Raw genomic sequence first — 15,024 nt, 5'->3', positions numbered from 1 at the left:
CCCCTGCCCTCTTCAACATAAATGGGACTTATTTGCTGATGTTTGTTTAAGAGAGATGGGCTGAACACTTTGATCTGGTCCTCAACTGCCCTGTCGCTATCAACAACAAGGCTATTGCTTGCCTACCTCAGGTGATCAACCAGGACCTTGACAACTTCCATAGAGAAGAAGTCAGAAAGGTCATCAAGAAACTCTCCTCTTACAAAACACCAGGATCAGATGCAATCCTTGGTGAGGTTTACAAGGCAGGCGGTCCAGTCATGATGCAGAAACTGACAGAACTATTCCAGTCTATGTGGAATAAAGGGAAGGTCCCTTAACAGAGGAAAGATGCGAACATCACCCACATGTACATGAGAAAAGGCAAACCCTCAGTCCTGTGATAATTACTGTGGTATCTCTCTTCTGTCGATTGCCCGTAAGATTTTGGCCTGTATACGGCTTATCCGACTCATAGAACATCTTGAGCAAGGTCTCCTCCCAGAAAGACAGTGTGGTTTCTGTGCAAAACGTGGAGCCATCGACACATTTTTTGCTTCAGCTTCAGGAAAAAGGCCAAGAACAGGCTGCGAGAGGTTTGACCTCACCATTAGCAAAAAGTCAATGTCATGTACTAGCCCGCACCTGGAGTGCCCTAAAAAGACCTACACATCAAAACCTACAGGCCACTGACAATTTCATCTATCTATCTTTCAGCTGTAGTGAACACCAATACAGAAGTCAACAACAGGATTGTGAAGCCTAGCACTGCCTTTGAAAGACTTTGCAAAAACCCCTCAGAGGTCTCAGTTTTACCACCAAGCGGAAGGTGGACTGTCTACAGCAGTTATGCCAGACTACTCAACCTTTATTTTATTAACTGTTAACTTTATTTCTGGTCCATCTTAAGTTAAGGTCATGCATAAACATATTGTTGTTTTTAGGTCTCTGTATCATATTGTCGTATTTAAATCTTGTGTTAAAGTACTGTTTATGGCTTGAGCGGGCAGTTATTTTGACGCACGGGTAGGGATGCAATTTGTTGTCGACAAAAATAAATTCTAAAATTAATCTGTTAATAATAGTTGTGACATCATTGGTTTCCAGACGGAAGCGAACATGCGTGTGTCAATGCAACCGGCGCCTGCTGAGCAACAGGAAGAAAAAAATGGCTCTGCAAAAACACTGCCCGTGAAAACTAAACACGCCAAAGACACAAATAACTTGCTTAATATGCGAAGCAGACAATACTTTTCATGGTAGCCCATCTGTGATGCGGGAGCATTTAAGGCGGAGGCATGTCGGACATCTGGAGAATGCGGTCTCTTGACTCTCTTCGATAAGATAATTAGCTTAACTCTAATTTTAGCTTTGGTTCGCCAGCTAAAATTTGTATATCTACCTGTCTGCAGGTTTTTTAACACATCATTCTCATCACAAAATATTATTTTCTTTTTGAGGAACGTAGATAGATATTGTGTAGTTTGTTGTTATTAATGCTATTTTGACTGTTCTTTGTTTACATTTTTTTAGTTTTCAACAGGACTTACCTGTCCTTGCTTTTAAATGGCAAAAAGTTTAATTGAGCGATTATTATTTTCATGACAGCCTAATGAGCAGCACAGTAGAGGTATAAATACACATTTTTGAATGAAGCGGTCATCTTTATTGTCTTTATTGTTAGCACAGGTCTAAAATATCTCAGTTTGATCATACTACGCCTATACTGGCTCATCTGTACTGGCTTCCTGTGTACTTAAAATTCGGCTTAAAGGTTTTACTACTTACGTATAAAAAACTAAACGGTCTAGCTCCATCCTACCTTGCGGAATGTATTGTACCATATGTCCCGGCCAGATATTCTGCATACAAAGAACTTTGGCTTATTAGTGATTCCCAGAGCCCAAAAAAAGTTTACAGCATTTTCTAGTCGGGCTCCTGTACTTTGGAACAGTACAACAGGTAGAGATGCTACCTCAGTAGAAGCATTTTAAGGCCCATCTCAAAATTAATTTGTATACTCTAGCCTTTAAAGAGACCCCTTTTCAGACCAGTTGATCTGTTGTCTCTCTTTTCTTCTCTGCTCCCCTCTCCTGCGTGGAAAGGTTATCAAGTGACCACGGATCAGCCTCCACAGATGATGCGCTAGCTGTTCGAAGTTGGGACCCAGGATGGACCACTCCTCTGTACATCAGTTGGTGACGTCTCTATGCTGCTGACTTGTCGCCATTCAAGATGATCCCCTGCTGGCCTCCCAATGGACTGGACTTTCACATGAAGTCAGGACCCAGGGTGACCCCTCCTTATGTATCAGTCAGTGACGTGTCTGCGCCCCGACGTGTCTACATGCAAGAGGATCTCCTGCTGGCCCCACTATGGATTGGACTCTCACATTATGAAGTGTATCTACGGGGCATCCTTACACCGGTCACCCAGGGTTTCTCGTTGTTCCCATTTTTCTGGCCCTGATGTGGGATCTGAGCCAAGGATGTTGTTGTGGCTTGTGCAGCCCTTTGAGACATTTGTGATTAAGAGCTATATAAGTAAACATTGACTGATTAACTTTGAGCTTAGTTTAAAAGGTAATGGCTAAATTAGAGCCACTAAACAGGTGTATGCGTCATATTCTGATTGGTCGACTAATCACCAAGATAGTCGAAGTTTACTTACAACTATCAAAATAGTTGTTAGTACACTGCTCAGTGGGTAACACGCTGGCTCTTGATCCACAGGTAGTAGGGTTAAAATCCTGGTCAGGGTGAATGGTAACTTCAAGCTGGGTACTTCGGCAAGTATGCTCCACATCGATACCTCAGATTAGCAATACAAAAATTATAGACTTACTGGCCCCACATTGATTGTTGGGAAACAAAGATAATGTGGTGATAAATTGTCTACTGAAAAAAATCAAGACAGCAGAGCGGAAAACACGATATTGATGAAGAGCTTCTATTGAAATACGGTGACCCGAGCAAAAGGGGATGTATACAAAGAATGGAATCCGTTCAAACGACTGCTTACTGCTTGTATTCTCAAATAGGCTTGTTTGGTTGAATGTTCCACCAAAAAAAACTAAAAACAAGAGCCTTGTTAATCTTGTTTTTGGTATGCGCTGTATTATGCTTAATTGTTGATGCTCAATAAAGTATCTGGGAAAATCATTATCATTTGCATAAATCTTACCTTTTGTCCACCTGTATTAAGTTTCATGGACTTGAGATAAGGGTCAAAAATCATGTGGCTGGTCTCAATGTTGACTGGCGATTGCCTCTTCCCCACTGAGCACAAGTTCCAGGCTGAGTTTACAAGGCCCCAAAAAGATGGCACTGCAACACAACACCCATATTTTGTAAATGAGGCATACCCAAAATATACACAACAACGACACACGCTATGTTTCCATACAATGCAAAACTAACATGCAAATATAGTGTAGTATAGTAGATAATATAGTAACTATAAGACATGTAAGCAATGTTCATAGATTGCCAACTTCAGATCAAGGTGATTTTGTGGTTTTTAAAAAGCTGGCTGAGACCCCTGCATACATGCTCAATATCAAGGCATATGAAGACGTAAATTAAACAGAGAAAAAGACACAAAAAACATGTACCCAAACAGGATATAAAATGCTTAATGTGCATGCTCACTGCTCAGAAGGCAAAGTATTTTGAGATGTATTTTTGTCCGTTTACATTTGTGGGTTGAGGAAAATGATAAAAGGGTCCTATCCTACTCAATTCAGGGGCTTTTGAAATTATACTGAATCCCAGTGAGGCAGTATCGGAAGTTTCTTTCTATAAAATACTCCTGTGTACACGGAATGGAGGAGATACATTTGTGAGATGAGGAGGAATCAAATGTAACAATACAGACAGTAAAGAGTAAATAGCCTTAATGACTTCAATATTATGGATTGCATCCAATAAAAATGTTTTACATATACAGTTTACATACAGTATGTACAGTATATACGTATTAGGGATAGTAATGTATATTGTTTGGATTCTATCAATACCGATACCCATATCGATATTCCTTATACCTGATATTGATTTATATGAGATATTTGATATTATATATCATGTAAAAGATATGTGCTCTATTTATGTATATACATAAATATTATTTCCAGCTGAGTGTAATTGTAAGTAATTGGAATACAGTGATGGATCTGTGTGGTCTTTACAAGATGATGACATAACAACTGCACTGCAAACATAGTTGACTTGTTTAAGACTTAAAAATCAGGTGTTGATAAAAGACTTCCCTGCTGTTGTGGCACATAATATTATCATCATTATTTGAAGCTTACCTGGAACAAAGCTTCCCTGAACCACCTCCTTGTATGCCCACCAGCCTTCATGAATTTTAGGTGGATTTGGCTGGGCTGTGAGGTTAGAAAAGAAAAAAAACACTGTTAAAAGGCTGATTAGGGCATACTTGCCAACCCTCCCGGATTTTCCAGGAGACTCCCGAAATTCAGCGCCTCTCCCGAAAACCTCCCGGGACAGATTTTCTCCCGAAAATCTCCCAAAATTCAGGAAATTTCATGCGGACCTGAGTCCGCTTTCCCACAATATAAACAGCTTGCCTGCCCAATCACGTTGTAACTGTAAAATGATCGGTGATGATGGTTTATTGTTAGGCAGTTTCATTAACGTCCTCCCAGCGCGATAACAACACACAACAACAGCAGTCACGTTTTCGTCTACCGTAAAGCAGTTTGTCTGCCGTAAACAGCAATGTTGTGACACTCTTAAACAGGACAACACTGCCATCTACTGTACATGCATATGTGACAATAACATCTACGGCTTTTATAGAGTGCAGTGCACAACTGCGCACACAACAAGGAGACGAAGCAGAAGAACGAGGAAGATACAGCCATGGCGACGCCGACGACGAGTAAGATGAAGAAATACGCTTGTAAGTTCCAAGCCGCAGCTGCGATTGGACCTGGATAGCCTCTGGGAAGAAGTAGTGGACTACCAAGTGCTTGGCAGTGAAGATCTAATAAAATAAATATATACTTATAGCTAGAATTCACTGAAAGTCAAGTTTTATATATATATATATATATATATATATATATATATATATATATATATATATATATATATATATATATATATATATATACAGTATATGAAATACTTGACTTGGTGAATTCTAGCTGTAAATATACTCCTCCCCTCTTAACCACGCCCCCACCCCCCACCTCCCGAAATCGGAGGTCTCAAGGTTGGTAAGTATGGATTAGGGACTTGATATTTATTGTTGTTATTTCAAGAAAACATGTATCCAGATGGATAAAGCAATAAGTATTATGCAGAGAATATTCCTACTATAATCTCAGAATTTTAAATTCAACATTTCGAGATTAAAATATAAAAATTCCAAACAACAACACTTAAAATGTGAGTCAACATGGACACTGATGTGCGTTTACCAAAAGTTATGGTTAAAGGGGCTATATTAAGATTTTTAATCTACATGTGAAACACTTCCTTTTTATCTACAGGTTATGTAGATCACAAGGAAGTGGTGCTTCCGTCAAACTTTTGCATACATTTTGCTTTATAGACCCATCTTCAAGCCACTTTCCTAATGCCTCTTAAAAACAAAAACAATTTGTTTTTGGGGTGGTCTCTTTACCCCGCCTCTCACGCAGACTCAAACAGCATCCCAGGCCAGTCAGGCATTATTGTAGTTACAGATACTCTTCTCACAAGAAACTGAAAATTATAATACATTCAGATATATTCAAAATGTTTTAGGATCCAACCGTACATGAACTGGTTCTGCTATTATCTCACAGACAGATATTTTTATGTAAGTATGGATGCCTGTTTCTCGGGAACCCATGAAATAAGGTGTTGGGTTCCCCAAGGCTCAATTTTAGGTCCTATTCTTTTTCATCTTTATATGCTTCCTCTTGGGGACTTAATTAGGAGACAGGGCATCGGTTTTCACTAGCTGTGTTTCCATTGCAGTTTTTCGCAAAATAAAAGCGATATTTCTAAAATTGCGATAAAGTATATATGCGACTTGTAGGTGTTTCTAACAAAGGGTGTTTTGCATCATGAGCCGTAATTCTCGTAAAATCTCGTCCAACGAGATTCCACTTTGAGGAAGATATTGCAGCCACCGCTGCTTCTGAGGTTGATCGCTCAAAGGCAACGTCCTTACAGCCCCCTCGACATTGTTTGGGCATGTCGATGTCTCCGAGCCTGCGGGTCGGCCTCTGTTGCAGGGAGGCCAGAGAGAGAATCTTTTACCAAAATTTAAAACATTTTAAACCAAGGGTGTCCAAAACTACGGGCAAATCCGGCCCGCCAGCGTCTTCAGTGCAACCTGCAAGCCATCACAAGTTCATTGACCGCCCTCCTAGAGGGGGGGGGGTCACCCACATCTGCGGTCCTCTCCAAGGTTTCTCATAGTCATTCACATTGACATCCCACCGGGTTGTGAGTTTTTCCTTGCCCTTATGTGGGCTCTGAACCGAGGATGTTGTTGTGGCTTGTGCAGCCCTTTGAGACACTTGTGATTTAGGGCTATACAAATAAACATTGATTAAGAAGATAGGCCCGCAGCTTGTTTTTGCGTAAATTTAGTTCCCTGTAAATCAATTCGGAGTGATCTTGTGGGTGACGATAGAAATTATGGTATATGACCCAATCAAAAATACTTTTACTCTTCGTGGTGAAAATGACCTGGAACAAACAAGGTCAACACACAGTCGCAAAAAAAATAGAGAGTGTTGAATTAAAAAAAAAAAAAAAAAAAGGAAAATGTTTAAACACACACTTAGGCTTTTCTACTGTTTATGTTAAACCCTTTTTGAGTTATTATTTTTATTCTGTTATTTTCCATGTTATTTATTGCTAATCTTACATGCACCTGGGGATAGGTTGATTGGCAACACTAAATTGGCCCTAGTGTGTGAATGTGAGTGTGAATGTTGTCTGTCTATCTGTGTTGGCCCTGTGATTAGCTGGCGACTTGTTCAGAGTGTACACCGCCTTTCGCCCGAATGCAGGTAGGATAGGTCCCCCAAAGCAACCCCTGCGACTCCGAGAGGGACAAGCGGTAGAAAATTGATGCATGGGATGGATCACTAATATTATTCTCTCAATGTTATGTTTTAATGTATTTATTAATGTATTATTTATAATAAATTTTTACGTAAATTTAAAAAAATGTTTACACTATGTTTTAGATGACGATAATTTCAGTTATTCTCCAGTGCGGACACCTCAAAAGTGGCGTTTTCCTCAATCTTCAGTGCCATGCCATCCATCCATCCATCCATTTTCTACCGCTTGTACCGTTCGGGGTCGCGGGGGGTGCTGGAGCCTATCTCAGCTGCATTCGGGCGGAAGGCAGGGTGCACCTTGGACAAGTCGCCACCTCCATGTTTTGTTATTGTAGGGATGTGTGTGTGTATTTGAATGTGTGCATGTGTTTGCATGCGTGTGTGTGTGTGTGCCCGCATGTGCGTGTGTTTTCTTCTCTTCTTTTTTTATTGGTGCTTTGGAACTTTGCGTTGCCACTTGCCTAATATATACTTTTAAAATGTAATAATAAAATAATGTTAATCAATCTAATAAAAGAAAATAGAGCAAACTAATCCAAGTTTGTAATACTTAGGGTAAACATTTACAAAGCAATTGAGAAGACACACAAATACAATACTAAAAAAAGGAAAACCAAAAATGTATAAAAGCAACAATATCAGTAATAATAATTATAATAATATCAAGAAATAGTTGTTTCATGTTTTAATCTAAAAAAATGTTTCCTCAAAAGAGAATATATATATATATATATATATATATATATATATATATATATATATATATATATATATATATATATATATATATATATATATATATATATATATATATATATATATATATATATATATATATATATATATATATATATATATATATATATATATATATATATATATATATATATATATATATATATATATATATATATACATATATACGTTTTAGATTTTTTTTATCTATCCTGTAAAACTCTAAATCGATTTAAAATCGGAATAAAAACAAAAAAACTATTTGGATGTGAATCAATTGTTTTGAGCACCCCTAGTAACCAGACGGAAAAAAGAAGTAACTATCGGTGCCTCAACTTGTTTCTAAATGAAAAAATAACACATTACTGCAACCATCCAGACAGAGGCATAGCCTAGAATACTTATTAATTATTTTGTCAATCTTAACACGTGTAGGAACCGGGGGAGACAGGAAGGGGGCGGTAAATGGTGGTACCGGCCGGGTCCACCTCAACAATGTAAACAGACACATTTGACCCAAACAAAAATTATACTGCAGAGAATAATATTTGATTATAAAATCTGCAACTCACCAACTCCCTTTTTTTTTTGAAAACGGAATACAGCATTCTGTCACTACCACACCCCTTCACTCACCGGCTCTGACTCTCATCGTGTTATGGATGAGAGGAGACAGGCAGCAGGCGATTTGTAGATTGCTTTCTTATAATGTTTTTCCTGTTTGTTTACTGGTATGGTCAGTAGTCCATTTTTTGATTGCTAGCTTTGTCAGTGTTCCCTAGCAACGTGAACACTCGCTTACCACTATCAAATGATTGAACGCAGGCTGTACAGTGACAGCACACTTAGTTGTCAGCGAGGCACTCAGTTTGTGTATTAGAAGTGAGAGGCATCACTCATTGTTATTTTTGTTCCACGAGGTTCTAAGCTTGGAAACAAGGCTTGTTATTAGACTTCATTCTCATTGAACAAACTGTTGTTTTACATTTACAATAAAAAGTGAACAATTAGTTTTCCTACATTATTTGTGTTGTTGTTTTTTTGTATCAAGTCAGAAAGTTGTTCCTCTAAAAACATTTCCTGTGACATAGCATTTTGTGAGTATTTTGCAGTGTATATTTAATTCCTTTAAGACATATTTCTGCTCATGCTATTTATGAATCTGTTCGGTTTTAAATACAGTACGCACCCCTCCACTGTTTAACTCATTCCTGTTGCGATATGGTTGCATTGCTGCACGGCAACATGCAGGTAAGAGAGACATTATTTAATACTAGGACTTAGAACAACACATACAAACTAAAGTGTGCCGCAGGGTACTTGCGCACAAGAGAATAACCTCCAGAGTCTTAGCATGGAACAAAAACAAAGCATTCGCGTGAAGCTAACCTGAACGCAGTTCAGTTGCCAAAGGCAAACATTGATCCAGCAACTTAGTTAAAGTACCAATGATTGTCACACACACACTAGGTGTGGTGAAATTATCCTCTATATTTGACCGATCACCCTTGATCATCCCCTGGGAGGTGAAGGTAGCAGTGAGCAGCAGTGGTGGTCGCGCCCGGGAATCATTTTTGTGATTTAACCCCCAATTCCAACCCTTGATGCTGCGGGTCAAGCAGGGAGGTAATGGGTCCCATTTTTATAGTCTTTGGTATGACTCGGCCGGGGTTTGAACTCATCATGACCTACCGATCTCAGGGCGGACACTCTAACCACAAGGCCACTGAGTTAGGAGACACCAAAATCTAAAAGGGAGTGATTAGAGGCAGAAACAGTTGAGGACAATAATCACTAAACAGAAACAGGGGTGTTTAATCAGCGTACCTGGCAACAAGAAAATCAACAAAAGGAGAGCACACTGGAGCAGAAATAGACTCAAAGATAGAAGAACCACAACAAACATCAAATGACCTGTCAGGTCATGACAATTCCAAGCCTTTGCTAAAAGCAGTCATCACATCTACTAAACATTTTGCCGTAGCACTCGGCACAACACCACAAAAATTCCTCATTATGAACCAATCACCATTAGCAAATAGCATTCACAAACCTCGAAATCCTTTGACAACACAACACAAGTGTGACTGAGGGTCTTGGCAGATCACCGTTGTTATGCCGGCTCGATGCCAGATCGACATAGCTGCACTCTCCGAAACTTGATGGGCAGGCGAAGGACAACTAAAGGAGGAGAAAGGTGGCTACACTTTCTTCTGGAAAGGAAAAGCTGCTGATAAACCTAGTATCCATGGGGTTGGATTTGCCCTCAGAAACCAGCTCATCAACCTCCTCTCTGAACTTCCTGTGGGGCTCAATGAGTGTCTTATGACCACCCGCCTGCTGCTTGCCAACAACCAGATGGCTACAGTTGTGAGTGCGTATGCCTCTACTTTAGATTCTGAAGAGGAAGTGAAAGAGACCTTCTACGCCTGTCTGGATGAGGTCCTGTGAAGTATCCCCGAGGAAGATAAGATTATCCTCCTGGAAGACTTCAATGCCAGGGTTGGGTGGGACCACCACCTCTGGAATGGCACTATAGCAGTGGTTCTTAACCTGGGTTCGATCGAACCCTAGGGGTTCGGTGAGTCGCCCTCAGGGGTTCGGCGGAGCCTACATCGCGGAGGTCAAGACACACCTGACTCATCGTGTAAATAAAAACATGCCCCCATCGGCGTATTATGGATATGGCAACAGCAGAAGTCACACTGATTTGCAGGTGTGTAATTTGTTGTGAGTTCATGCACTGTGTTGGTTGTGTTCTTTGAACAAGGTGATGTTCATGAACGGTTCATTTTGTGCACCAGTAAAAAAAACGTATAACTTTGTCTTGAATTTGAAAAAAAACATTTTTTATTTTTCACTAAAGAAGGGTTCGGTGAATGCGCATATGAAACTGGTGGGGTTCGGTACCTCCAACAAGGTTAAGAACCACTGCACTATAGGAAAGGAAGGCATCGGAAACATCAACTCCAATGAAGTCCTGCTTCTCAGCAAATGTGTGCAGTACAACCTCACAATCACCAACACTCTGTTTCGCCAGAAAAACAAACTTAAGGCATCCTGGAGACACCCTCGCTTCAAGCAGTGGCATCTTATTGATTATGTCATCGTACGAGCCAGGGACCGCCGTGACGTGCACATCACAAGAGCCATGATTGATGAGGACAACTGCTGGACAGATCATCGCCTCATTCGCTCCACAATTGTGCAGGCAGGAACCCCACATGTACTTTTTATCGCCACAGCCTAGTCTCGTTAAAACACAGCAGCCATCAAGATCCCAAAAGACCAACAGCACACCACCGGCATAAACAATAAAAACACTGCAAGCGAAATCCTGTCTGACAAAATACGAATGTCAGTAAACAAGCTTAAACGAGCATATTAAAAGAAAAATTAAATGCATTGTTCTGAGACAAAAATTGTATGTTGTCGTTTTTTTACCATTTCAGAAGTACTACAAAATGTAAACAACATCCATTCCTAGTCCTATCAGAATGTCACATTCTGCTCTTTCATTTTGAAGTTTCCCTCGTGTTCTCCTGTTAACACGTGTGTGTGTGTGTGTGTGTGTGTGTGTGTGTGTGTGTGTGTGTGTGTGTGTGTGTGTGTGTGTGTGTGTGTTCTTGTATTTCTACCTTTCTTGAGACATCAACCAGGAAAAGTACCTTCCATATGAGGATCGGTGAACAAGTTAGCACATAAATCATGGTCCAAATACAGAAAACCATTGCAACTAATAAAGAATGTCTCATTTGCACCCCCTGGTAGTGAAATCTATCACAATTAGGGTGGTCCCAAAAAGGAGGGATTTTTCAAATTGACTGTGTGTTGGTTTTAAAAGTGCTCCCCTCTGGTCAACATATTAAATAACAAGTGTGTGTAAAACTTTGAAGTTGAAATTTAAATGCGCCCTCTTTGGCCAAAATTAATTAAAAAAATTAAAATTAAAAATTAAAAAAAATATATATATAGGGATGATGTTCGTTAAGAAATTATCAAGTTCGAGCCCATTATCGAATCCTCTTATCGAACTGATTCCTTATCGAATCTCTTATAGAATCCAGATAGGTTGTTGTGTGTGCACTGAGTTCCAAAAGCCATAGATGTTATATGACTGGGCTGGCACGCTGTTTATATGGAGGAAAGCGGACGTGACTGAGGACAGCATGCGGACGTTATAGGGTGAAGGTTTCAGGTGAGAGAGGACGCTAAAGGCACGCCCCCAGTGAGCATAAAGTGCTGTTATGTGCGTTGTAAATAAAAAAATTGCAGACAAACACATCACCAACATGGACGAGGTGCTGCTCACTTTCGACATCCCGGTGAAGCACACTGTGGAGAAGAAGGGGACCAGCACGGTAGCGAATTGATACGCACAACGGGGCAAGAGAAGTGGGCTTTTACTGTTGTGCTACCTTGCTATGCTAATGGGAAACGAGACTGACTTTGAAAATGAGGAGAGGGAATCTGGCGGGTTTGATGGAGAACTTGCCCAGCTGTTCATTTCGGACACAGAAGATGAGGACTTTGATGGATTTGTGGATGAGGATTGATCAAAAAATAATGTGAGTACATTGATAAATACTTCAATAAAGTACAACCGAACTCAGCTTTGCTCCTGCTGCCTTTTTAAAACAACGTCCATGCATGCTAGCGTATGTTTTAAGATAGCGTATGTTTAACCATGCCTGCGCCCAAAAATACGCTGCACCTTATTTATGCGTTACATACAGAAGTAGCACCCATAACTGACACGGCGCCTTTTAATATGGTGCGCCCTATAGTCGCGAAAATACGGTCTCGTGGCTTCAATAACGGGAACCGGTTCTCAAAAAGGAATTCGAATCCATGGAATCGGTTCTTTTCTTATCAAACAATCGGGAGAACCGGTTTTGAACATCATCCCTATATATATATATATATATATATATATATATATATATATATATGTATGTGTGGGAAAAAATCACAAGACTATTTCATCTCTACAGGCCTGTTTCATGAGGGGGGGTACCCTCAATCGTCAGGAGATTTTAATGGGAGCATTCGCATACCATGGTTTATATAGGGCACAGAGTGGGTGGGTACAGGCTGGCCTAGGGGCGTGGTGATTGGCTCATGTGTTACCTAGGAGGTGTTTCCGTCTATGGCGGCATGTTGTTACAATTTCGCTGCGCTTGTTGAGGGATGACAGGTCTGGACGGTAAATAATAAACAGTTTCTCTTTCAAGCATAGGTTGCATCTTTTATTACCACTATTGTAAGGTGTGCTGGATGCAAGAATTTGCCATGTTATTGAATATTCAACATTATTGTCTTTGAGGTCCCAAATGTGTTTGCTGAGTTCTGTGGTATTTCGCAGGTTTTTGTTCCTGAAAGAAGCCTTGTGATTGTTCCATCTGGTTTTGAATTCTCCCTCGGTTAATCCTACATATGTGTCGGATGTGTTAATGTCCTTGCGTATTACCTTAGATTGGTAGACAACTGATGTTTGTAAGCACCCCCCGTTGAGAGGGCAATCAGGTTTCTTTCGACAATTACATCCTTTGTTGGTTTTGGAGTCGTTCTGTCTGAGGGCCGACGGCTCATTTGCAATTGTTTTGTTGTGGTTTGAGATGATTTGCCGTATATTGTTCATGCAGCTGTAGCTCAATTTAATGTTGTTCTTATTGAATACTTTTCTTAGGATGTTGTCTTTGGGAAAGTGTTTGTCAATCAGATTGAGGAATTTGTGTCCAATGTTCGTTGAGACGTTTTTGCTGTATGGGGGGTTGTACCAGATGATGTCGTTCCGTTTTCTGTTCTTTTTTGGCTGGTTTCCTGGCGTGGGTTCATAGGTGAGGGTGAAATTGTATCCGCTTTCATCAAGGGCTTTTTGGTACGGGGGGGTTGCTTGGTCAAATTCAGCTTTGCTAGATGACAGCATCGATAGCCTTTTATTGATTCCGGTAGGTATTCTTTTCGTGGTGGTGGGTGGGTGGTTGCTGTCATGGTGCACGTATTGGAGTGTTGTGTTGGGTTTCGTGAATGGTTGGTAGCTGTTATTTCTCAGGTTGAAAGTGACGTCAAGGAAGTTGACGGTTTGCTTGTTGGCTTCAATCGTGATCCGTAAGCCGTTCTCTTTGAAAATTTGGCATATGCGCTTCTTGGTATTCTCGCTGCTCCTTGGCGAGGCGCGACACACTGCCAGTCCGTCATCACGGTAAATACCAAGGTTCAGATTGAGGCTAGCGAGCTGGGAGAGGAGGAAACTCCCAACGAGTTCACACGTTTCTGCTCCGTCAAAACTTCCCATAGTGACGTCAAATGTTGCATTGTTCTTTTTTTGCCATGGTGTACTGTTGTGGATGAGAATGGAGTTTTTTGCGTGGATGATGATGTTTCTTTCGTTGCCTGTGATTGAGTCGTAGTCTGAGGCGAAGTCTAGTGCTTGAGTCAGTAGGTCTTGCGTGATGGAAGGGTAAAATTCCTCGCTATCAAAGGAGATAAAGTTGTCCTGTTGTTTGTCTTGGATGTTGTTGAACCATTTGATTACTGCTGCTGTATTTCTCCATTGGTTGAGTGGTGTTTTGTCCCTGATTTTTGTGTTGACTCTGTCCAGGATTATTTTGCTGATTTTTCCTATTTCAGATTTAGTTGGGTTTATTAGTCGGCATGTTGGGTTATTTGCGAAGTTGGGTTTGTGGTCCTTCAATGTGATGAAGGCTTCCTTGTTGGCTGTGGCGTCCACCCTGTCCTCAATGTCCAGTTCAGCCGCGATCCTTTTATTTTCCAGGTGGATGTTCTGTAAGGTGTTGGGTTGCGCTTTTTTGTATGATTTGGTGATGCTTCTGTCCAGTAAGGTGTGGTGTTCTGGTATGTCCATTCTGTAGAAGTTTGTGGTTTTATCGGCAGCTATGATGAGGTTGTTTACTTTCTTGATGCGCTCCTTGTCATTTTTCAGCTTGGTGAGGAGTGGGTTGCGGATTGGCTTGAATTTGACTGATTGTATCATTTTGAGCATGTCGTTCTCAAAATCCTTTAGTTCCTCAACTGTGGGTGGGTTCTTGGTAGATTTGAATCCGTAAGTTTCCTTTTGCATTCCTTTTGTTTCAGGGTGGAGGAAAAAATGTGCTTTCCACCGCATCCTTCTTAGGAAGTGTTCCGTCTTTTCTATGAGCCTTAGCTTGTAGTCATTCTGCGCGGGTATGGGAATGTTCTTCGTGGAG

General features: G+C 40.6%; 1 protein-coding gene across 3 annotated transcripts in view; it reads right to left on the bottom strand.

The window, feature by feature from the left end:
* Positions 1-15,024, bottom strand: part of ca10a (carbonic anhydrase Xa) — a 72,826-nt gene that overhangs the window by 36,263 nt on the left and 21,539 nt on the right. For all 3 annotated transcript variants that reach the window (XM_061967025.2, XM_061967023.2, XM_061967026.2), the window contains exons 2-3: positions 4,295-4,369; positions 3,163-3,305 (exon numbers count right to left, since the gene is read on the bottom strand). In XM_061967025.2, the coding sequence (XP_061823009.1) occupies positions 3,163-3,305; positions 4,295-4,369 (218 nt within the window). The remainder of the gene's footprint in view (positions 1-3,162; positions 3,306-4,294; positions 4,370-15,024) is intronic.

This window comes from Nerophis lumbriciformis, linkage group LG11, assembly GCF_033978685.3.
Source record: "Nerophis lumbriciformis linkage group LG11, RoL_Nlum_v2.1, whole genome shotgun sequence".
Taxonomy (NCBI): Eukaryota; Metazoa; Chordata; class Actinopteri; order Syngnathiformes; family Syngnathidae; genus Nerophis; species Nerophis lumbriciformis.
Note: the sequence above shows the minus strand (reverse complement) of the source record. Positions and strands in the feature narration are given on the sequence as shown.